This window comes from Haematobia irritans, chromosome 5 (genome assembly GCF_050003625.1).
Source record: "Haematobia irritans isolate KBUSLIRL chromosome 5, ASM5000362v1, whole genome shotgun sequence".
NCBI lineage: Eukaryota > Metazoa > Arthropoda > Insecta > Diptera > Muscidae > Haematobia > Haematobia irritans.
Genome location: NC_134401.1, coordinates 18,610,806 through 18,637,256, shown reverse-complemented (window position 1 = coordinate 18,637,256; position 26,451 = coordinate 18,610,806). Strand labels below are relative to the sequence as shown.

Sequence of the window (26,451 nt, the reverse complement as noted above, 5' to 3'; positions counted from 1 at the left end):
ACAAACAAAATATAGCTCTCTATAGAAATATTGTTTTGTCTAAATTTTCTGCAAAAATAAAATTTTGACAAAATTTTCTACAGAAATAAAATTTTTTAAAAATGTTCTATAGAAATAAAATTTTTAACAAAACTTTCTATAGAAATAAAATTTTGACAAAATTTTCTATAGAAATAAAATTTTGACAATATTATGACAAATTTTTCTATAGAAATAAAATATTGACAAAATTATCTATAGAAATAACATTTTGACACAATTTTCTACATAAATAAAATTTTGAAAAAAAAAATTCTATAGAAATAAGAATTTCACAAAATTTTCTATAGAAATGAAATTTTGCCAACATTTTCTATAGAAATCAAATTTTGACAAAATTTTCTACAGAAATAAAATTTCTAACAAAATTTTCTATAGAAATAAAATTTTGACAAAATTTTCTATAGAAATAAAATTTTGACAAAATTTTCTATAGAAATAAAATTTTGACAAAATTTTCTATAGAAATAAAATTTTGACAAAATTTTCTATAACAATAAAATGTTGACCATATTATGACAAAATTTTCTATAGAAATAAAATTTTGACATAATTTTCTACATAAATAAAATTTTGAGAAAAATTTCGATAGAAATAAGAATTTCACAAATTTTTCTGTTGAAATAATTTTTTTTATAAAAATAAAATTTTGATAACATTTTATATAGACATAAAATGTTGACAAAATTTTCTATAGAAATAAAAATTTGACAAAAGTTTCTATAGAAATGAAATTTAGAGAAAATTTCCTATAGAAATAAAATTTTTTGTAGAAATAATTTTAACAAAATTTTCTATAGATATAAAATTTTGAAGAAGTTTTCGATAGAAATAAAATTTATACAAATTTTTTTATAGAAATAAAATTTTAACAAAATTTTTATAGAAATAAAATTTTGACAAAATTTAGAGAAAATTTCCTATAGAAATAAAATTTTCTGTGGAAATTAGTTTGACAAAATTTTCTATTGAAATAAAATTTTGACAAAATTTTCTATTGAAATAAAATTTTGACAAAATTTTCAATAAAAATAAAATTGTGACAAAACTTTCTATAGAAATAAAATTTTGGCAAAATTTTCTAAAGAAGCAAGATTTGGACAAAATTTTCTAAAGAAATAACATTTGGACAACATTATCTATGGAAATATAATTTTGACCAAATTTTCTATAGAGATAAAATTTTGAAAAAATTTTCTATAGAAATAAAATTTTGACAATATTTTCTTAAGAAATAAAATTTCGAAAAAAATTTCTATAGAAAAAAAATTGACAAAATTTTTATAGAAATAAACTTTTGTCAAAATTTCCTATTGGATATAGAATTTAGAGAAAATTTCCTATAGAAATAAAACTTTGAGAAAATTTCCTATAGAAATAAAATTTTGATAAAATTTTCTATAGAAATAAAAATTTGATAAAATTTTCTATAGAAATAAGATTTTGACAAAATTTACTGTGGAAATAAAATTTTGACAAAATTATCTAAAGAAATAAAATTTGGACTAAATTTTTCTATGATATACAGATTTAACAAAATTTTCTATGGAACTAACATTTCGACAAAATTTTCTATAGACATAAAATTTTGACAAAATTTTCTATAGAAATAAAATTTTTACAAAATTTTCTATAGAAATAAGATTTTGACAAAATTTACTGTAGAACTCAAATGTTTACAAAATTTTTTATACAAATCAAATTTTGACATAATTTTCTCTAGAAATAAAATTTTCACAAAATTTTCGTTAGAAATAAAATGTTGACCAAATTGTCGTTAGAAATAAAATTTTGACAAAATTTTCTATAGAAATAAAATTTTGACAAAATTTCCTATTGGTAAAAAATATAGAGAAAATTCCCTATAGAAATAAGATTTCGAGAAAATTTCCTATAGAAATAAAATGTTGATAACATTTTCTATAGAAATAAAAATTTGACAAAAATTTTCTATAGAAATAAAATTGTGACATGAAGTTTCTATAGATATAAAATTTTCGTTAGAAATAAAATTTTGACAAAATTTTCTATAGAAATAAAATATTCACACAATTTCCTGTTGGTAAAAAATTTAGAGAAAATTTCCTATAGAAATAACATTTTGAGAAAATTTCCTATAGAAAACAATTTTGATAACATTTTCCATAGAAATAAAATTTTGATAACATTTTCTATAGAAATAAAAAATTGACAAAAATTTTCTATAGAAATAAAATTGTGACAAAAATTTTTTTAAAGAAATAAAATTTTGACATAATTTTCTATAGAAATAAAGTTTTGACAAAATTTTCTATAGATATAAAATATTGACAAAAATTTCTATAAATATTTTGATAAAATTTTCTAAAGAAAAAAATTAACAAAATTTTCTAAAGATATAAAATTTTGCTAAAATTTTCTATAGAAATAAAATTTTTACAATTTTTTTTAAAGAAATAAAATTTTGACATAATTTTCTATAAAAATAAAATTTTGACAAAATTTTCTATGGAAAAAAATTTTGACAAACTTTTCTATAGAAATAAAAATGTTTAAGTTCAAATGCCGTTTTCTTAGCTTTTGTTAAATCATATAATCATTTTCAAGTGTAATCCCGCCGTTAGGATTTGTCAATACCATTTTTGTCTTTCGGTACGAAAGTAAGGACATTTTCTAACGTCAAATGTCATCAAGCCCCGCCATTCGGCATCCAAACTATTTGACATTTTTACTTTGTCACCCTCTCGCTTTGGCTTTTCTTCTACGAAGGTAAATATTGTTTGACGAGCAATAATTTATTCAATAAAACCCAATATTTTGGTTCAACTTCTAGAAGCCATGATGCCTTTTTATTTCTTCTACTTTTATGCGACGCATTCAAAAAATGTGACAAAATTTTCTATAAGCATTTTGATAAAATTTTGTATAGAAATAAAATATTGACAAAATTTTCTATAGAAATAAAATTTTTACTAAATTTTCTATAGAAATAAAATTGACAAAATTTTCTACATAAATAAAATTTTGACAAAATTTTCTATAGAAATAAGAAATTCACAAAATTTTCTATAGAAATAAAATTTTGACAAAATTTTCTATAAAAATAAAATGTTGATAACATTTTCTTAAGAACTAAAATTTTGACAAAATTTTCTATAGAAATAAAAATTTGACAAAAGTTTCTATAGAAATGAAATTTAGAGAAAATTTCCTATAGAAATAAAATTTTTTGTAGAAATAATTTTAACAGAATTTTCTATAGATATAAAATTTTGAAGAAGTTTTCGATAGAAATAAAATTTATACAAAATTTTTTATAGAAATAAAATTTTGACAAAATTTTTATAAAAATAAAATTTAGAAAAAGTTTCCTAATAGAAATAACATTTTGACAAAATTTCTACAGATATAAAATTTTGACAAACTTTTCTGTAGAAATAAAATTTTGACAAAATTTTCTATAGAAATAAAATTTTGACAAAATATTCTATAGAAATAAAATTTTGACAAAATATTCTATAGAAATAAAATGTTGACAAAATTTTCTATAGAAACAATACTTTGTTAAAATAATCTATAGAAACAAAATGTTGACAAATATTCCTATTCAATATAAAATTTAGAGAAAATTTTCTATAGAAATAAAATTTTGAGAAAATTTCCTATAGAAAAAAAAAATTTTTTTTGGCAAAATTTTCTGTATAAGTAAATTTGACAAAATTTTCTGTAGAAATAAATTTGACAAATTTATTTCTATTTTCCATAGAAATAAAAGTTTTACAAAATTGATATAAAATTTTGGCAAAATTTTCCATAGAAATTAAAATTTTGTTTCATCACGTCAAAAATGTTGACCAAAAATTACCCAAAAAGTGAAGGCCAACGTTCATCGAAATATACGCTACAGCGGTAGAAAACTTGCTTGCGATCAGAACATATGGGATGCAACACATATTGAAAGCTTTCAATGTCCAAGATCAAGCTGTTGGAAATTTAGCAGTTTGTGACAAATAAAGTGAAGGGGTTTATTTGCCACAGAGGTCAGCGGAAAATTTACACCATCGATTGGCCACCAGAACTTAAGTGCCGCCGATAGTGTGGGCCGTCGTTCAGACCAATGATCGCTCCCCGCTAGTATTGATCGGTCGTGGTAAATTGTTCTAACGACAGTATCGAAGCCCTGCAGAGACAAACATTTCGGCCGCAGACCATGGACTTTCCAACAGGTCTCAGCATCATCGCACTCAGCACACGTCAACCAAGGATGGCTTAATGTCACAAGTGCCACAATAATTTCCGGATATAAATCCATTGAAATTTTGGGCCTAGGGCATTTTGGGGATATCGTGGGCAGGACTGCTCAGTGGGGCATTTTTCCTTCACAAAAAATTTTTTTTCTGATTCAATCACGAAATTAATTGATCCAATTAATTTTTTAATTGAAATGTCTTCAATCACAGAAATGATAGTATCAATTAAAAAATTAATTGACAGTCATTTAAAAAATTAATTGATCCAATTAAAAAATTAATTGATACTATTAATTTGTGTGATTGATTTTTATTTCAATTAAAAAATTTGTTGATACAATTAAATTTTTAATTGAATATTTTTTAAAACTCAATTAAGATTTTAATCGGAAAAATGTTCGTGAATTTTTTTTTCTGTGTTATATTATTCCATCCTATTTAGTATTTTTTTCCATTTAATTGGATAAAACACAATTCTCTGAATTGGTATTGAATATAGCGACTATATAACCAGAAATTAATCAACGCGGCCTTTCTACTGATATCAAAATATTCTGGGCAGGATTGCACAGTGTGACATTTTCATACCCTCCACCGTAGGATGGGGGTATATTAACTTTGTCATTCCGTTTGTAACACATCGAAATATTGCTCTAAGACCCCATAAAGTATATATATTCTGGGTCGTGGTGAAATTCTGAGTCGATCTGAGCATGTCCGTCTGCCTGTCTGTAAAAAATCACGCTAACTTCCGAACGAAACAGGCTATCGACTTGAAACTTAGCATAAGTAGTTGTTATTGATGTAGGTCGAATGGTATTGCAAATGGGCCATATAGGTTCACTTTTACGTATGGACCCCCAGATTTGATTTGCCGAGCCTTAAGAGAAGCATATTTCATCCGATCTGGCTGAAATTTTGTATATGGTGTTGGTATATGGTCCCTAACAACCATGCAGAAATTCGTACTTTTTGGTACTATTGCATAAAATTGGACAAAACACCATTTTCTGGATTTTGTGGAGGATGGGGGTATATTAACTTTGTCGTTCCGTGTGTAACATATAGAAATTTTGGTCTCAGACCCCATAAATTATATACATTCTGGGTCCTGGTAAAATTCTGAGTCGATCTAGCGATGTCCGACCGTCTGTGCAAAATCACGCAAACTTCCGAACGAAACAAATTATTACAAATGGGCCGGTATTACAAATGGGTCATATCGGACCACTTTTAGGTATAGCCTCTATATAAACCGACCCCTAGAATTGTCTTGCGAACTCTCTTGGAAGAGCAAAATATAGTAATGACTTGGTCCAGCATAACCAATTCTTTGTTACGTGACTTCCAACCGAAATTTAACTGTTCACATACTATCTTAATTTCTTGTATGTTTGGTATTCGCTTATCATGTTTGCTTTGCGGTTTCGTGATTAATTTTTTATGTATATTTTAAAGGACTTAAATTCGCCCAATATTCAGTACAAACCCCCCGACAAAAGATGAAAAACTCTTACTCACCTATATGCTTGGATTCATTAAAAGCTTCCGGTATTTTTCGTGTAAGGACCGCATACACCGTACAAACCACAATCAGCACAATTGGATAGAAAAATGCGATAACGTAGGAAGCATCAATGTAAGAGTCACATACCAGTAAGTTATCCTCGCGTGTCGGATGATGGTGCATGGCATGTGAAGGAGCTATCAGCATCCAGACACCATTTATTAATATCTGTGAGTACGTGGTAAAAAAATGTGAACAAAAAGGAAACGGAAATGATATTAGAGAGCGATAGGTGATTATTGCGATAGGTAGTTATTGTTGCTTTTTTCTTTAACAAAAATTTTATATTTAATTATAAATCTATTTTTTCTTTAAACATCCATGTCTAGCTTTTACACAAAAATCATTCATGCGTATATATGTGGCTGTATTTGAAGTAGTGATATGCCAACTGGGTAATAAATCTTACCTGTAAGGATATTAGAAATGAGCAAATAACCAATTGTGATTTAGGACTAATAAACGAGGGTCGTTTAGCTGATTGCTTGCCAGCTTTAAAGATACGAGCTATACGATTGGTTTTTGTCAGCAAGGCTGCATAGACTACGGTGAAACAAAATCCTACAGCAAATCTGAAAAATAGAGGGGAAAAAACAGAGAGGATAAAGAAATTTTATTTAACATGAAATATGTTTTTTATGTAGTGGAAAAAAGCATTGAAAAGTTGTCATTTAATAAAAAAAATAATTCAAAAACGAAAGACGAATTAGGGATAAATTTTTTTGTAAACTTCTGGGATTTACGAATGATAGTTTTTTCATTCGAGTATTCTGTGCTTAAATACAAGAAATACTAGAAATTCTTGGATATATTTTGACAATGTTTAATTCATAAGCGAAAAAATAGTTTTTCCTGTAACTGGAATTATTTTTATACCCTCCACCATAGGATGGGGGGTATATTAACTTTGTCATTCCGTTTGTAACACATCGAAATATTGCTCTAAGACCCCATAAAGTACATATATTCTGGGTCGTGGTGAAATTCTGAGTCGATCTGAGCATGTCCGTCCGTCGGTCCGTCTGTTGAAATCACGCTAACTTCCGAACGAAACAAGCTATCGACTTGAAACTTGGCAAAAGTGGTTTTTATTGATGTAGGTCGGATGGTATTGCAAATGGGCCATATCGGTCCACTTTTACGTAAAGCCCCCATATAAACGGACCCCCAAATTTGGCTTGCGATTGCTCTAAGAGAAGCAAATTTGATCCGATCCGGCTGAAATTTGGTACATGGTGTTAGAATATGGTCTCTAACAACCATGCAAAAATTGGTTCACATCGGTCCATAATTATATATAGCCTCCATATAAACCGATCCCCCGATTTGGCTTGCGGAGCCCCTAAGAGAAGCAAATTTCATCCGCTCCGGCTGAAATTTGGTACATGGTGTCAGCATATGATCTCTAACAACTATGCAAAAATTGGTCCATATCGGTCAATAATTATATATAGCCCCCATATAAACCGATCACCAGATTTGGCTTGCGGAGCCCCTAAGAGAAGCCTATTTTATCCGATCCGGCTGAAATTTGGTACATGGTGTTAGTATGTGGTCTCTAATGACCATGCAAAAATTGGTCCATATCGGTCCATAATTATATATAGCCCCCATATAAACCGATCACCAGATTTGACCTCCGGAGCCTCTTGGAAGACCAAAATTCATCTGATTCAGTTGAAATTTGGTACGTGATGTTAATATATGGCCTCAAACACCCATGCAAAAATTGGTCGATATCGGTCAATAATTATATATAGGCCCCATATAAACCGATCCCCAGATTTGACCTCCGGAGCTCCTTGGAAGAGCAAAATTCTTCCCATTCGGTTGAAATTTGGTACGTGATGTTAGTATATGGTATCCAACAACCATGCAGGAATTGGTTCATATCAGTCCATAATCATGTATAACCCCCTATATAAACCGATCCCGAGATTTGGTTTTGGAGGAGCAAATTTCATCGGAGTTAGTTGAAATTTGTGGATGACAGTCTTTCGTAGAAGTTTCTACGCAATCCATGGTGGAGGGTACATAAGATTCGGCCTGGCCGAACTTACGGCCGTATATACTTGTTTTCGACTCTTCGTACGTCTGTTCTTGTATGGGATCGTTCGGTCAACTAAAGTTCCATTCTGCCGTTAGTCCGAGCACCCATTTGCCCGTTCGCAAATGTTCCACATCCATATGCTTATATTTCCTTCCATCCATACGTGCTTCATCCATTCTGCATAAATCTATTATCGGTCTTCCATCTGTACGTCCATAGATTGTTGGTAATAGAGCCTAGGTTAGGTGAAGCTAGGTTAACTCGAAAAGATGGCCCTGTCTCATGTCGGTATTCGGTTTGTTGTGCTCTCTCACTTCTTCTTTCCATTGTACCCTTCGTTTAATCCAAGAACTCTGTGTTTATAATAGAATTCTCTTAACTGTTTTCAGTTTCTTTTTCTCAGCTGGGCCAGGTTCCGAATCACATCTTCACCGATATGGTTAATTCTTTGTATAATAAAGGAAGGGCAGTGCCAAAGATAGTGTTCCAAGGTCACATCATGTTCAAACCACGTCGTATATGCATCATCCTCTGCTGCTCCTATTCGGTACAGATGTGCTCTCAATTCTAGGATAACCGGTCACTATTCCCATGACCATACTGACTGTCGTCCTACACTCCTTGAGTAGTTCTCAAGTCGTTTTCCCTATCTGGGTCATGACATAGAATTTTCGTCGTCTTATCGACCGTAGCACTGGTCCACATCGTTTTATGTGTCTCCCATGTCCATTCAGACTGCGATGCCACTATGGGCTTTGCGTTCTCTGAGTTCACTTCCCCGTTTGTCCTAACTGGCGATAAGTTCAATTAACTTTACATTTCATCATGTAGCGGTATGTCCCGTGACCCATATCATCGTGCTGACCTTGCTGTATTCCGAGTATTCGTTGATGATAAGTGTGCATTCTAATACGGTTCACTGTAAAACCGTGAAGTCTGTTATTACCTTCATTATCCTCCTGTAATCTGTGGACATGTACACGTTTTGTGGCCTTGTGTTATTTTCGAGACATTTTATTCCTGTAATCGGAATAAGGTTTAGATATATGAGTCCTCCATATATATTCCCAGTCCCGTCCTCTCACCTTTTTTTGATATCTCGGCTTAGCAGTTTTTTCTCTCTGGTATCTGTACCACGGTTGCCACTCGGGCAAAAACTACCAATATTTGAGAAATTTGAAGCTTTGAATCAAATTCCTTTAGAAAATGTATTTCTATCGAAAATTTTGTCAAAATTTTATTTCTATTGAAAATTTTGTAAAAATTTTATTTCTATAGAACATTTGGTCAAAATTTTATTTTTATAGAAAGTTTTGTCAAAATTTTATTTCTATAGAAAATTTTGTCAAAATGTTATTTCTATAGAAAGTTTTGTCAAAATGCTATTTCTATAGAAAATTTTGTCAAAATTTTATTTCTATAGAAAGTTTTGTCAAAATTTTATTTCTATAGAAAATTTTGTCAAATTTTTATTTCTATAGAAAATTTTGTCAAAATTTTATTTCTATAGAACATTTTGTCAATATTTTATTTCTATAGAAAATTTGTCAAAATTTTATTTCTATAGAAAATTTTGTCAATATTTTATTTCTATAGAAAATTTGTCAAAATTTTATTTCTATAGAACATTTTCTCAAAATTTTATTTTTATAGAAAAATTTGTCAAAATTTTATTTCTATAGAAAATTTTGTCAAAATTTTATTTCTATAGAAAATTTTGTCAAAATTTTATTTCTATAGAAAATTTTGTCAAAATTTTATTTCTATAGAAAATTTTGTCAAAATGTTATTTCTATAGAAAATTTTGTCAAAATTTTATTTCTATTGAAAATATTGTCAAAATTTTATTTCTTTAGAAAGTTTTTCAAAATGTTATTTCTATAGAAAATTTTGTCAAAATATTATTTCTATAGAAAATGTTATCGAAATTTTATTTCTATAGAAAATTTTGTCAAAATTTTATTTCCATTGAAAATTTTGTCAAAATTTTATTTCTATAGAAAATTTTGTCAAATTTTTTTTTCTATAGAAAATTTTGTTAAAATGTTATTTCTATAGAAAATTTTGACAAAATTTTAATTCTGTAGAAAATTTTTCCAAATTTTATTTCTATAGAAAATTTTGTCAAAATTTTATTTTTATAGAAAGTTTTGTCAAAATTTTATTTCTATAGAAAATTTTGTCAAAATTTTATTTTTATAGAAAGTTTTGTCAAAATTTTATTTCTATAGAAAATTTTGTTAAAATTTTATTTCTATAGAAAAATTTGTCAAAATTTTATTTCTATAGAAAATTTTGTCAAAATTTTATTTCTATAGAATATTTTGTCAAAATTTTATTTCTATAGAAAATTTTGTCAACATTTTATTTCTATAGAAAATTTTTTCAAATTTTTATTTCTATAGAAAATGTTGTCAAAATTTTATTTCTATAGAAAATGTTGTCAAAATTTTATTTCTATAGAAAATTGTGTCAAAATTTTATTTCTATAGAAAATTTTGTCAAAATTTTATTTCTATAGAAAATTTTGTCAAAATTTTATTTCTATAGAAAATTTTGTCAAAATTTTATTTTCATAGAAAATGTTGTCAAAATTTTATTTCTATAGCAAATGTTGTCAAAATTTTATTTCTATAGAAATTTTTGTCAAATTTTTTTTTTCTATAGAGAATTTTGTCAAAATTTTTTTTCTATAGAAAATTTTGTCAACATTTTATTTCTATAGAAAATTTTGTCAAAATTTTTTTTCTATAGAAAATTATGTCAACATTTTATTTCTATAGAAAATTTAGTCAAAATTTTATTTCTATAGAAAATTTTGTAAACATTTTATTTCTATAGAAAATTTTGTCAAAATTTTTTTTCTATAGAAAATTATGTCAACATTTTATTTCTATAGAAAATTTAGTCAAAATTTTATTTCTATAGAAAATTTGGTCAAAATTTTATTTCTATAGAAAATTTTGTCAATATTTTATTTCCATGGAAAACTTTGTCAAAATTTTAATTCTGTAGAAAACTTTGTCAAAATTTTATTTCTGTAGAGCCCAACATCTGTAGACTTTCTCATTCCTCTCTTTGATTTGGCCCTTCCAATTCAGTTTCCTTTCGAATGCTACTCCCAAGTACTTTATTTTATAAGACACTTGCATCGTTTTGGCTAAAAAAACTCCGTTCGTTATATTTGGCAATTTTGGTCCTTGTGGCGAATAGGAATAATTCTGTCTGAAGCATGTGATCTTTCAGACCCTCCAAAGTCTTAAGAAGAGGAGGGAGTAACCAGTTAACTGATATTATGCATCCCCTCTACTTTAATTATTATTACAGCTTTACCGACAACTGGGGTTCAATTTAGCTTGGATTCCGCTGTAGTAATTGTATCAGATCCGGGGAAGTTATTTGATTCAATATTATTTAAAGTTCACTTTTGGATACTGGATAATATCATTTATGTTCAGTATTCATATGAGTCCTGAGCGGTATGAGTGCTAAACCTGAGTGCTAAAATTTTCCTTAGCCTCCGGATGTGTTTTCTATACTGCTACTTAAAACAGTCCAAGGGAGGTGATGAGTCCTTCTCATTCCTTCCCCCTCCATATGTCGTCAGATTGTTCTTGTTGCTGTTCTGATTCATCGATCTCTAATCGACATCGCTGTGTTAAATAGATTCCTGCAGGATTTCTTCATAATTTTTGTACAAAATCCTTAGACCTTCACCCTCCATATGCCCTCAGATTGTTCTTGTTGCTGTTCCGATTCAACGATCTCTAATCGACATCGCTGCGTTAAATAGCTTCCTGCAAGATTTCATCATAATTTTTGTACAAAGTCCTTCGACCACCATGATGGTTAATTTGGTTTATTCTAGGAAATTCTTCTATAAGGTAGGAGTTTTGAAGTCTTTCGTGAACCAACTGTCTCAAGGACATTGATATATGTTGATAGTTTGATAGTATCTCATATTCATTCCCTCCCGACTCTATATCTGTTTAATTTCTACTTACCAAAACTTTGAATCCCACCCCCCCCCCCTCTTTTTTTAATAACGAATTTTAAGGAAAGAGTTTCAAACATCCCAGCCACCAAACTGAAATGCCAGAAATTACGTGCCACAAGCAAGCTATTTTCCACAATTACCATTTTGGGGATCTGCTATATCATAGTTACCACAATAGTGGCGCATGACTCTTCCACCTTAGCCTGCAATGGTATGCAATGGCCAATGGCATTGACACGAAAACCTCGTAATCCTCTAAAATCATCAAAGTACACTTACCTTTGTATAGCACACACCACATTAGTGGGCTTCAGGACAAGAGCAAATGTGACCGCGTAACACATTAGAATGCCTGCCAATAGAATGTAGCTCAATTCTCTACCGGATGCTCGAACAATGGGTGTATCGTTATGTCTGATGGGTTGCATAGTTACAATGGAATGTTGGATGCAATTTTAATGATTATTTTCATTTCATGGAAAGCATGGAAAAAAACAGATAGAAACAAGAAAATATTAGAAGAAATTTATTATATGATGATATTTTAGGAAATATCTGATTGTCCACCTCTTCACACAGATTAAGATTTCAGAGTCACTGAACATATTTTACCATCTCAGAGAGTCTTATATGTAAATATTGATTTATAAGAATATATTTGTTTATAAGTGGAAATTTGTTTAAATCCGAAAATACTCCAATTGTTCGCACGTCTGTTCTTGTACGGTACCATTCGATCATCCAAAGGTTTATTATTGGTCCGACCACACATCTGGACGTCCGTTAATATTCCTCACCCATATGTTTATCATTCATACAGTTTATCCGTCTTTCATTCATTCTGCATTAATCTGCCTATGTTGTTGGTGATACAGCCTAGGTTATTTTAGGTTGGGTTGAAGAGAGGATTCAGGCTACCCTGTCTCATATAGGCTGACATATACCTAAGCCAGTATTCGGCTTGCTGTGCCGAGTACTAACTTCTCTAACTTCTTCTTTCCCTTGTATACTTCTTTTATTCCAAGATCTCTGTCTCTTATGAATTCCCTAATTTGTTCCCAGTCTCTGTTTAAAAGTTGGGCCAGGCCCCGAATCACCTCTTCACAGATATGTGGTTGGTTAGGTTAGATATGTGGTAACTCTTTGCCTAGTAAAGCCAGGGCAGTAACAAAGATAGTGTTGCATGATCTCATCTTCCTCAAAACATGCCACACATTCATCATTCTCTGCTGCTCCCATGCGGTACATATGCGCTCTCAATTTTAAGTGCTGGGTTCTCCTGACTATCGTCCCACTCTCCTTGAATAGTTTTCCAGACTGTTTCTTATCTCGATTACCCCATAGTATTTTAGTCGCTCTTCCGACAGTTGCATTAGTCCACAACGCCCTCAATGTCTCTATGGGGTTTGTGTTCTCTAATTTTACTTCCCTATGTGTCGTAGCACTTATCACCAGTTCATTTGCTCTTTACGTTTCCTCTTATTCCAGCACAGTTCCGGCACCCATATGATGCGGATCCTGCCGTATTCAGAGTATTCCATCATCATGTTTTTGAATTCCCATACGGTTCGCAATCGCACCGTAATGTCTATAAATGTGGTCTCGTGTTATTTCCGAGCCATTTAACACATTCTGTTATGGCACGCACTTCTACCTGCAGGATTGTGCTGAGGTCCGAAATCGTTGTATGGGCTATCCACATATAACGTCCACACCAGACATCCCAACCATCGATGAATCGGTGTAGCATTTATTTCCCTCTAGTACCTCTTCTAGGCTACGATTCTGCGGTCAGAATGTCACGCTCGGCAGATAGGGCCACCTCAGGTATACGATCATAATTGTTACGGCATCAGCCATTTCACCCACTGTTTCCTCTATAATCATTTGATGTCTCGTCATGTTTTGGGTGTCCGTGCATTCTCCCAACATAACATCGCACCCATGGGGGCTACGCGTTTTTTGTTTTTAAATTCTATAGGTCTTAAGTCCAGTAACGTCTCCAAGGCTCTGGTTGACGTTGTATTCATTGCCCAAGACAACATGTCCGTTAGGTATAGTGGTAGCCCATTATTTTAGGTTCACTAAAACTACTCGTATTCATTCTATTGTCAGTCTGTTATTAAGTTTAGCTCAATGACAAAGGAATTCCTGTTCATAGTCCAGTCAGAACGGTGATCCAAGTGAAACCACTTAGAGAAGTTTTGAAACTTTAACAAATGCCTGCCGTCCAAACGAGTGTTTGAGAAATTCCGAATTGTACCCTAAATTTAATTAGATCCGATATCAGAGTCATTCAGATGCTTGCACCACCTTCCTCGTTATATCGATCTCCATGACGAGGCTCGGTATGTCTCTCAAGTTCGTCCCAATATTGATGGCCCCATACCTAAGTTCGAATGCAGAGAATCCGATACGACAGAATTCATCTTTTGCATGTTCTCGTTTAGATATCTCTGAAGATTCTTTCTCCAAGTGGGCCTGATATTGTCAACGGGGTATTGGTGAAACCGCTTTAAGTGAACTAAAGTTGTGGGCTGCTGGGGAGGGGAGCTGTCCGAAGGTACGAAAGGCTCACTTTCACAATTTGGATCTGCTCGACAAGTTCTCTGTAGAAGCCATTTCCTATATGGACATTGTTTCTTGTTTTTGGAGTCTCTTCGAAAAATTGTCTGCAGAAATAATTCGCCATAGGTGCAGGGTCTTTTGGGGTTTGCCCTCTGAGCTTCTGGGGTTTTGAAAAATACCGTATCCTAACCTGCAGAAAAAAAGAAACTACCGGGTCCCGTTAAAGAATTTTCATTTCAAAATATTGCCCCAAAGACTATTTAAACTTCCGTCAATACCGATGACAATTATAAAATACTGTCCCTCGCCATCCGCCCATCCATCTGGATACTCATTTGTCAACATGTCTCTTTATTAAAGCATCCGTAGTTCATGCAAATTCTGTATTTCGGGGGGAGACTATTAAGACAACACTCTTGAGCTTTCGTTTTCGCTGATCAGTAATATTAGATCTCGGTATGGGAATACTCGACCCATCTTTCCATCTGTTCGCCCATTCAACCAACCATTTGTCTATTAACCGTTCACCCGTATTACTTTCCGTCCATTCTACCATTCGTTGATATGAATGTCCGTCTATAGGTTACCCCGAAGTGACGCAGACACACAATGTAATCTTTGTGGCTTGAAAAATATCATATTCTAGCCCACTGATACTTGATTCGGAGATCAGTGTCCTCTATGTTAGATGCTTTCACCTTCTTTCTCGCAGTGATCGAAAAGCTCCATTTCTCTAGCGGCGCGTCCATCCATCTGGGGTCCATACGATCAACTCTTTATCAATCTTTCTGAGTAGGATAGAGGCAGAGAAAACAACCGCCGAGACTCATCAACGAATTTTCATTTCAAAATATTCCCCCAAAACTATTTTCCTTGCGTCAATATCGACTACAATATGTTGTGTCGGTCCGTCAAGCCATCCCTTTCTCCATCCAGACCGCAGCTTGTCTTATTCCGTTTCCTATTTTTAATACGGACGGCAATTATGTAGGGTCACATAAGCCAGAAGAAAACTGCAATACTTTCTGTCCCTCCAGTCGTCTCCTATCGCTTTCTCCATCAAAACCGGAGTTCGTTCTATATCCCGTTTCCTATTCCCCATCCATCAATACCGCCTAGATATCACAATGGACTGAATAGTTTAAGTGAGGCTGAAAATAAATCGGGCTGCCACTTAAACCTAATACCAGCGAGAACTGCAATACTGTCTGTCCGTCAAGCCGTTTCCTATACCATTCTCCGTCCAAACCGCAGCTTATCTCTTTGACACGTATTCCGTTTCATATTTTCCATGCATCAATACCGACGCCATTTCCATGCATTAATACCGAATTGTCGGTGGGTCAAGCAGTCTCCTATCCCTTTGACACGTATTCCGTTTCATATTTTCCATGCATCAATACCGACGCCATTTCAATGCATTACTACCGAACTGTCGGTGGGTCAAGCAGTCTCCTATCCCTTTCTCCATCCAAACCGCAGCTCGTCCCTTTGAAACTTTGAGACACCGATGCCAATTATGGTGGCTCAAATAAATCAAACGAGAACTGCAATACTGTCCGTCCGTCGTCGCCGTCTCCAATTCATTTCTCTATCCAAACCGCAGCTCGTCCCATTGAAACTAATACCCTTTCCTATTTTCCATACATCAACACCGATGCCAATTATGGTGGCTCAAACAAATCAAACGAGAACAGAACAGGTCGTCCCTTTGAAGCTTTAAGACACCGATGCCAATTATGGTGGCTCAAATAAATCAAACAAGAACTGCAATACTGTCCTTCTGTCGTCACCGTCTCCTATCCATTGCTCCATCCAAAGGGGACGTTGACGACGAAAGGACAGTATTGCAGTTCTCGTTTGAGAACTTTGGCACTTAGTCCGCTCCTTTGGCGGTCCGTCCATCCATTTGGAAGCCCGATTGTCACTTCTGTCTGTTTATTAAAGCGCAGTGCAGTTCATGCAAATATTGCATTTAGGGAGAGAATATTAGCATGACGCCTCGGCTCAGCTATTTTCGCTTGTCATCAATATTGGCTACCGATATCGGGATACTCGAGCACCATCTTTCCGTCTGATCGTCCATCCATGTGTCCATTATCCGTTAATCCCTTTCTTCCGTCTATATGGTTATCCTTTTATAAGTTTCCACCTACATGCCCATACAGAACATTCAATATTGCAAAAAAACTGTAGAATTTTCCTGAGCACTGCCCCTATAGAAGGTTAGGTGGCAGCCCGATGTATCAGGCTCACTTAGACTATTCAGTCCATTGTGATACCACATTGGTGAACTTCTCTATTATCACTGAGTGCTGCCCGATTCCATGTTAAGCTCAATGACAAGGGACCTCCTTTTTATAGCCGAGTCCGAACGGCGTTCCACATTGCAGTGAAACCACTTAGAGAAGTTTTGAAACCCTCAGAAATGTCACCAGCATTATTAAGGTGGGATAATCCACCGCTGAAAAACTTTTTGGTACTCGGTCGAAGCAGGAATCGAACCCACCACCCTCGAGACCTTTCAACAAATGTTCATATCAAAATATTTCCCCATGAATGATTTTCCAACCGTCAATACCGACGGCTCAGATAAACCAAACGAGAAGTGTAATTTTGTCCGTTCGTCCGTCCGTCCAACCATCTCCTATCCTTTTCTCCATCTCAATTGCAGCTCGTCTAACGACACTTAGTCCGTTTCTATTGTGGTCCGCCCATCCATCTGGTTAATTCGTTCGTCGTCTGGAGTTCATGTAAATATTGGATTTAGGGGGAGAATATTAGGATGATCCCGCGGCTCAGCTATTTGCTCTTGGTTCCCGGTTTGGGGATAGTCCGTTTATTTGTCCATCCATCTGTCCATTAACTATTCACCTGTCTAACCTTCCGTCCCTCCTATCCTATCGTTCATATGAATATCCGTTTATATGGCTATCCTGAAGTGTCACATAATATTGTAATAATTCTTCGGCATACTCTCAATAAAAATTGTTTTCCGTGAAAAAGTCCTATATGAAATCCATTGATTGTAACACTAATCTCATAACCGCATGTAATTTGAAAATGTCATAAAGGAGAATAGCAAAAAAATCCCAAGAGTATACAGTTTATGGCTATTTAGAATTTTTTTATTTCCCAAAATTTTGTTCTGGTCATATTTCGAGTTTTTTGTGCAATAACGAAAACTCAAACTTGCATTTACATATACAACAACGGTGCAACATTCTATTTGCCTCTCCACAAAAATTGTAATACAATAGTAAGTTGGATTTTTGCATATGTTTGATCCAACAAATGTTTGTAACATAGGGGCTTTGGGCAAACATACACAATGGAATTCCCATCAAAAAGAAAAATATTTTGTTTCCATTAAGCTCAAAGGAAAGTATTCGTTTGTTGAAGCTCTGCCCCCTTCCATAGGAAAAACAAGTTTCGAAATTCTCCTATTTTGTGTGTACTGATAAATGAGCATTAAAAGTTTGCAGAAAACAATTCCATAGAATTTGTTTGAAATTTTTATATGCCAGAATACTAACGTTACAATGTGACCATAGTGCAGCGATATATCATCTGCCAGAATGTAAATAATGGGAGTTTTATTAAGCTATTAATAATATGTCAGAAATTATAAAAAACTAACCTTGGTTGTCCAACTCTAGGAAATGTGGCTATTCTGTGGTCTTCTTTTGCTGGTATTCAATTTTCAATTCGTTTAATTTTCAAGAGAATTAGAAGGTTAGGTATAACGGCCGTCTGATATTTCACTATTCAGTCCATTGCGATACCATAGTGGTGAACTTCTCTCTTATCACTGAGTGCTGTCCGATCCTATGATTAGCTCACTGGACCTACTTTTTTATACCCGAGTTCGAATGGCACTCCATATTGCTGTGAAACTACTTAGAGAAGCTTAAAACCACTCAGAAATGGCACCAGTATTATTGAGAGGTGATAACCTACCACCTAACCTACCACCGAAAACTTCGAAACTGGGGTCGAACCCACAACCCTATGTATGCAAAACGGGCATTGCTAACCATTGGACCACTGTGGCTCACTGAGAATTAGTAAAGGAGAACAATTTGGCTTTCAAAGTATCAAGTCCATTGGAATATAATCTTATGATATTACAGAAGTGATACCAGCTTCATCATCGACAGTCCAACTGCTATAAAAACTTTGAGATATGTGGACATTAGGTCTAAGGTAGTCAGCCGCGGTCGTAGAGAAACCAGGTTTCTAACTGCATAATGGAATTCTGTGCTGGGTACCTGGACACTGTGGAATAAAGAAGTCGATATGCTGGCGAAAGACAGCATTCGTGGCGCGAAAAAGGGCCTTGCGAACGTTGGCTTCACCGTAGTTATATTATTATTATAATACAAATACCAAATAACTATAATAAAATTGTTATTATAATACGAATAATGAATAAAATATAACTAAATAAAACAGATGTTGGACTCCAAGGACTCAACACAACCCTTCTGTGGAATCCTTAGACCCCTCCAACCGATATACCTATTACCCAGACATTGGACTCAGAGGACTCAAACACAACAAAAAACCACGTTGTGGAATCCCCCGATTCCCACATCCGTAAGTCAATGTCGGACACATGCCCACCCATCCAGTCCGCTTCAGACATCCCTCCAGTCCCAAAGTCCTATACCCACCCTACTAGTCACAGTAATTAAACCCCAGCCTTGTCCCCTACACTTATATGCGGACATTAATGGAAACCTACTATAGAAGTCCAAAAACAACTTCTATTACATCTCCTAACGGTCCAGTTTATACTGCTCGGTAACGGAACACAAACTGTGTCCCTAGACCACTACACCATTATCCAGGACAGTGGCCCACTCCGCAGTCAAGAATCACACTATTGAATGAAAATCCCCGTGTCCTATATCCCACCCCTCCCCTCCTAAACCACCCCATGGCATATTCCGTCCAGTCAGACCGTCTCGTACGTCTCCCGTACCCATTTACCCTGAGTTGTAGTACAATCATGTGACATATGATCGGAACGCCCTATCATGTGTCCGTCAACCATGATATACATACTTGTAATCATGGCTAATTGTCCGTCGTGTCATTCTCCTATACCAAAGTCCAGTGCCAACCCAGGTGACATTCTTGTCCCCATAGCTGCATTGCACCTACAGCCCATTCATATCCGTCTGTCCATCCTTTAAGTCCTTGTGCCGTCCCTGGAACGTTATAGTCCCTATGACCGTACAGCACCTACAGTCCAATTACCCGTATACTCCCATACTAAATCTACGATGGAAGAGTGGTAGAATACCTTTCGGAACTCTGAATGTGTATACAGATGGATCTAAAATGGAGGAAGGATTTATTGCAGTGATCTAGGAATCTGAGAGTCGTAGATACGTTAGATAGAGATTTCAGGCAGAAATGTCTGCTATCACAAAGTCTCTATTGATGAGACCGTTATTTAGAAGCGATATCAGCTTCTTCATCGACAGTCAAACTGCTATAAAAGCCTTGTGCAATGGGGACATTAGATCTAGGGTAGTCACCCGGTGTCGTAGAGAAACTAGGATTCTAACTGATTTGCATAAGGTAACTCTGTGCTGGGTACCTGGGCCCTGTGGAATAATGGGAAATGAAGAAGCAAATGTGCTGGCTAAGGTGGACGCTCATGGAACGAGTAATTGTCCTTGTGAACGTTTTTACCTTCACTGTCTTCATATCCTTACAGGATTCGTGTCACATATGATGAACTATGGCGAAGCCGTTGCGCTCCTTCGGATGACTGGGAGCAAACTAAATTGATATGGAACAAAAAGAACCGTAGAAATTGCGAAGTTCTGATGGCGATGAACAGGCAGGAATGGAGGCCTTTCGTTGGAATTATAACTCCACATAAGATACTTGGGAAACAAAGAATAGGCCACCATTTGCAAATTGTGTGTGAACCAAAAGTCCAGAAGTTACTGGCCAGTGCCTGTGCCAGTGTCCAGCATTAGGATCTTTGGGAAGAAGCAAGATACTGGGCTTCGTTTTTCGTTCAAGCTCCCGCCGATCTGCGGGAGTAGAGCTTGAGGAACATACCCGCCTGATGAGGTCGTTATTTAGAAGCGATATCAGCTTCTTCATCGACAGTCAAACTGCTATAAAAGACTTGTGAAATGCGGACATTAGATCTAAGGTAGTCAGCCGCTGTCGTAGAGAAACTAGGATTCTAACTGATGTGCTGGGTACCTAGGCCCTGTGGAATAATGGGAAATGAAGAAGCAAATGTCCTGGCTAAGGTGGACGCTCGTGGAACGAGTAATTGTCCTTGTGGACGTTTTTACCTTCACTGTCTTCATGGCGAAGCCGTTGCGCCCCTTCGGATGACTGGGAGCAAACTAAATTGATATGGGACAAAAAGAATCGTAGAAATTGCGAAGTTCTGATGGCGATGAACAGGCAGGAATGGAGGCTTTTCGTTGAAATTATAACTCCACATAAGACCTGGGAAACATATGATAAGAATACGCCACCATTCGCAAATTGTGTGTGAACCAAAAGTCCAGAAGTTACTAGCATTCCTGTGCCAGTGTCCAGCATTAGGATCTTTGGGAAGAAGCAAGATACTGGGCTTCGTTTTTCGTTCAGGCTCCCGCCGATCTGCGGGAGTAGAGCTTGAGGAACATACCCGCCTTCATCATAGGGCCTCTGGTTGGATATTTAAACCAACAAGAAAGCTAAATGGAAATTCTTGAGAGACTTTAAAGGTGAGACAAAGAGTTAGGAAGGAGACCAACAGTTCCAGTGGCCTTAACTGGTAAGAGTACCGGGAAATTAGCGGAGGAACGATGGGAAATGCGACCTTTCCTTTTTAATTGCTTTTATGATGATTATAAGACCTAACGCTACATATGACTGCCACATTTGGTGGGCTATGGCGGACCACCAAAATCTGCAAGAGTACAGCTTGAGGAACATACTCGCCGTCATCATAGGGCCTCTGATTGGATATTTAAAGCAACTTTATGGAAGACAGCTAAATGGAAATTCTTGAGAGACTTTAAAGGTGACCTAACCTAACCATGATTAAGTCTTCATTCTTAGCTAGATAATAAAGCTAGCTAAGAATGCTAGATAAAATTCACAAGGTCTAGTTCTAGAAACAAGCAACCCTTTTCTAGAAACAAGCAAGCCTTTTCACAATGGACTGAATAGTCTAAGTGAGCCTGAAACTAAACTAAGTGGCAGCCCGACTTTAACCTAACCCTTTTCGAAAATCCCTCAAAAAGTTAAATTCAATTTTTGTGTTTTTTTTTGTGAGATAACCAAAAATATAGGAAAAACTTTTGACGACATATGTTTGTGTGAGGAAATTCCATACTACCACACACACACACACAAGCAGACAAGTTCAAGTACACCATATTACAAGGACATAAATATCCAACATTCCTTCCAATCTCTTTGGAAACGGAATTATATAGCTTTCCCTCCACCATGAAGGGAAATGCTGCTGTTGCTGCACTTTGTGGCTTACCTTACAAACACACCCACTACGAATAGTGTCACCAGGATACCAGTGGCACTAAATGCCATGGCTCCAATGGCCCATGCTGATTCTGGTCTGAGATAAACTTCTGGTATTGTTTGGCAATATTGTTTTGTGGCATCGGGCAATGTGCCAAGTTGGCATGTTAGGCATTGCGTTTCATCTGTGGGATGTCGAATCTGTGAAATACAAAAGAAACAAAGAAGCAACAAAATAAATAAAACGATATATGAGAGTAAATTTTTTTTTGGGATAGAATTTTTGCAAATTGTTTAAATACATTGTGTGAAAAACAATCAATTTTTATCAAAGAATTCAACAAAAGTTGAAAATTTTATAGATAAATTGGATTTAATGTGAGACAAAGAGTTAGGAAGGAGACCAACAATACCCGTGGCCTTAATTTGTACTCTTGTTAGGATGTTGACAAAATTTTCTATAGAAATAAAATTTTGACAAAATTGTTTATAGAAACAAAAATTTTAACAAAATTTTCTATAGAAATAAAATTTTGTTGTTTTTTTGATTTCAGCTTAAAACCATGCATTGACTAAACTACAAGTGTAGCTGAACCAACAGAGGAAAAGAATGTTTGGCAAATTTATTTGGGCTATAGACTGCAAGATGGTTGGATGGACGCACGCTTCCACATTCCTCATCAGCATTCTCTACTTGTTTGACAAACATTATTTTCCTCTGTTGGTTAAGCTACACTTGTAGTTTAGTCAATAGTCAACAACAATGATTAAAGAAAAAACCAACAATAACAAAACAAAGCGAAATAAAATTTTCTATAGAACTAAAATTTTGATAAAATTGTCTATAGAAATAAAATTTTGAAAAATTGTCTATAGAAATTAAATTTTAACAAAAATGTCTATAGAAATAAATATTTATCAGCATTTTCTATAGAAATAAAATTCTGACAAAATGTTCTATAGAAATAAAATTGTAACAAAAATTTCTATAGAACTAAAATTTTGACAAAATTTTCTATGGAAATAAATTTTGACAAAATTTTCTATAAAAATAGAATTTTAACAAAATTTTCGATAGTACTAAAATTTTGACAAAATTTTCTATAGAAATAAACTTTAAACAAAATTTTCTATAGAAATAAAATTTAAACAAAATTTTCTATGGAAATTAAATTTTGACAAAATTTTCTATAAAAGTAAAATTTTGACCAAATTTTCTAGAGAAATGAAATTTTGACAAAATTTTCTATAGAAATAAAATTTTGACAAAATTTTCTATAGAAATAAAATTTTAACAAAATTTCCGATAGGAAAAAATATTTGACGTAATTTTCTAAATAAATAAAATGTTGACAAAATTTTCTATAAAAATAAATTTTTTTGTAGAAATAAAATTTTCTATAGAAATAACATTTTGACCAAATTTTCCATAGAACTAAAATTTTAACAAAATTGCCTATAGAAATAAAATTTTAACAAAATTTTCTATAGAAAAAACATTTAGACAAGATTTTCTATAGAAATAAAATTTCGACAAAATTTTCCATAGAAATAAAATTTTGACAAAATTTGCTATAGAAATAAAATTTTGACAAAATTTTCTATACAAATAAAATATTGACAAAATGTGCTATAGAAATAAAATTTTGAAAAAATTTTCTATAGCAATAAAATTTTGACAAAATTTTCTATAGAAATAAAATTTTGACAAGATTTTCTATAGAAATAAAATTTTGACAAAATTTTCCATAGAAATAAAATTTTGACAAAATCTTCTATAGAAATAAAATGTTGACAAAATTTTCTATACAAATAAAATATTGACAAAATGTGCTATAGAAGTAAACTTTTGAAAACATTTTGTATAGAAATAAAATTTTGAAACAATTTTCTATAGAAATAAAATGTTGACAAAATTTTCTATAGAAATAAAATTTTGACAAAATTTTCTATAGAAATAAAATTTAAACAAAATTTTCTAAAAAAAATAAAAATTTTGACAAAATATTCTATTGAAATAAAATTTTCAAAGAGAAAAAAAAAATAAAATTTTGACAAAATTTTCTAGAGAAATAAAATTTTGAAAAAATTTTCGATTGAAGTAAAATTTTGACAAGATTTTCTATAGAAATAAAACTTTGACAAAATTTTATATAGAAATAAAATTTTGACAAAATATTCTATAGAAATAAAATTTTGACAAAATTTTCTATAGAAATAAAATTTTGACAAAATTTTCTATAGAAATAAAATTTTGACAAAATTTTCTATAGAAATAAAATTTTGACAAAATTTTCTATACAAATAAAATTTTGACAAAATTTTCTATACAAATAAAATTTTGACAAAATTTTCTATAGAAATAAAATTTTGACAAAATTTTCTATAGAATTAAATATTTGACGAAATTTTCTAAATAAATAAAATTTTGACAAAATTTTCTATAAAAAAATATTTTTTTAGAAATAAAATTTTCTATAGAAATAAAATTTTGACAAAATCTTCTATAGAATTAAAATGTTGACAAAATTTTCTATACAAATAAAATATTGACAAAATGTGCTATAGAAGTAAAATTTTGAAAACATTTTCTATAGAAATAAAATTTAGAAACAATTTTCTATAGAAATAAAATGTTGACAAAATTTTCTATAGAAATAAAATTTTGACAAAATTTTCTATAGAAATAAAATTTAAACAAAATTTTCTAAAAAAATAAAAATTTTGACAAAATTTTCCATAGAAATAAAATTTTCAAAGAGAAAAAAAATAAAATTTGACAAAATTTTCTAGAGAAATAAAATTTTGACAAAATTTTCTATTGAAGTAAAATTTTGACAAGATTTTCTATAGAAATAAAACTTTGACAAAATTTTATATAGAAATAAAATTTTGACAAAATATTCTATAGAAATAAAATTTTGACAAAATTTTCTATAGAAATAAAATTTTGACAAAATCTTCTATAGAAATAAAATTTTGACAAAATTTTCTATAGAAATAAAATTTTGACAAAATTTTCTATAGAAATAAAATTTTGACAAAATTTTCTATAGAAATAAAATTTTGACAATATTTTCTATACAAATAAAATTTTGACAAAATTTTCTATAGAAATAAAATTTTGACAAAATTTTATATAGAAATAAAATTTTGGCAAAATTTTCTATAGAAATAAAATGTTGACAAAATTTTCTATACAAATAAAATATTGACAAAATGTGCTATAGAAGTAAAATTTTGAAAGCATTTTCTATAGAAATAAAATTTTGAAACAATTCTCTATAGAAATAAAATGTTGACAAAATTTTTTATAGAAATAAAATTTTGACAAAATTTTCTATAGAATTAAATATTTGACGAAATTTTCTAAATAAATAACATTTTGACAAAATTTTCTATAGAACTAAAGTTTTGACAAAATTTTCTATAGAAATAAATTTTGACAAAATTTGCTTTAGAAATAAAATTTTGACAAAATTTTCCATAGAAATAAAATTTTGACAAAATTTTCTATAGAAATAAAATGTTGACAAAATTTTCTATTCAAATAAAATATTGACAAAATGTGCAATACAAATAAAATATTGACAAAATATGCTATAGAAATAAAATTTTGAAACCATTTTCTATAGAAATAAAATTTTGAAAAAATTTTCTATAGAAATAAAATTTTGACAAAATTTTCTATAGAAATAAAATTTTGACAAAATTTTCTATAGAAATAAATATTTGACGAAATTTTCTAAATAAATAAAATTTTGACAAAAAAATAGTTTTTTTTTTGTAGTAATAAAATTTTCTATAGAAATAACATTTTGACAAAATTCTCTATAGAAATAAAATTTTCTATAAAAACAAAATTTTGAAAAAACTTTCTATCGAAACAAAATTTTGAAAAAATTTTCTATAGAAATAAAATTTTGACAAAATTTTATATAGAAATAGAAATGCTGACAAAATTTTCTATAGAAATAGAATTTTGTCAAAATTTTGTTTAGATATAGAATTTTGCCAAAATTTTCTATAGAAATAAAATTTTTATAGAAATAAATTTTGACAACATTTCCTATAGAAATAAAATATTGAAAAAATTTTCTATAGAAATTAAATTTTGACAAAACATTTTTGGTTGGTAGTTTTGTGGTAAAATTTTCTCCAAATTTTGGTAGATTATTTTTAGCTCTATTAGTTAAGATATACTAGAAAGCACTGTTGGCTGACCTAAGAAACTTTCTTTTATCATCATAAGCAGAAATAGATCATACCAAGTATGGAAGAGTGGGAGGAAAGAGGATACCTTCGGAACTTTGAATATGGATACATACGGATTTAAAATGGACGAAGGAAGGAAGAGCGTTATTTATTGCACTGAACTAGGAATCAGTATTCTTCAGACAGTAATTTTGTGCAATCATCTCTGTTTATGAGGCCGATATTCAGAAGAGGTATCAGCTTTTTACTCGACATTAAAGCAACTATAAAGAGG

At 32.0% G+C, this 26,451-nt stretch overlaps 1 protein-coding gene across 1 annotated transcript in view; it reads right to left on the bottom strand.

The window, feature by feature from the left end:
• The window catches only part of mtt (mangetout), a 160,367-nt gene that overhangs the window by 3,865 nt on the left and 130,051 nt on the right, over positions 1-26,451 (bottom strand). Inside the window, exons 11-14 of the mRNA XM_075311324.1 lie at positions 21,973-22,163; positions 12,162-12,296; positions 6,245-6,407; positions 5,790-6,003 (exon numbers count right to left, since the gene is read on the bottom strand). Coding sequence (XP_075167439.1) covers positions 5,790-6,003; positions 6,245-6,407; positions 12,162-12,296; positions 21,973-22,163 — 703 coding nt within the window. The remainder of the gene's footprint in view (positions 1-5,789; positions 6,004-6,244; positions 6,408-12,161; positions 12,297-21,972; positions 22,164-26,451) is intronic.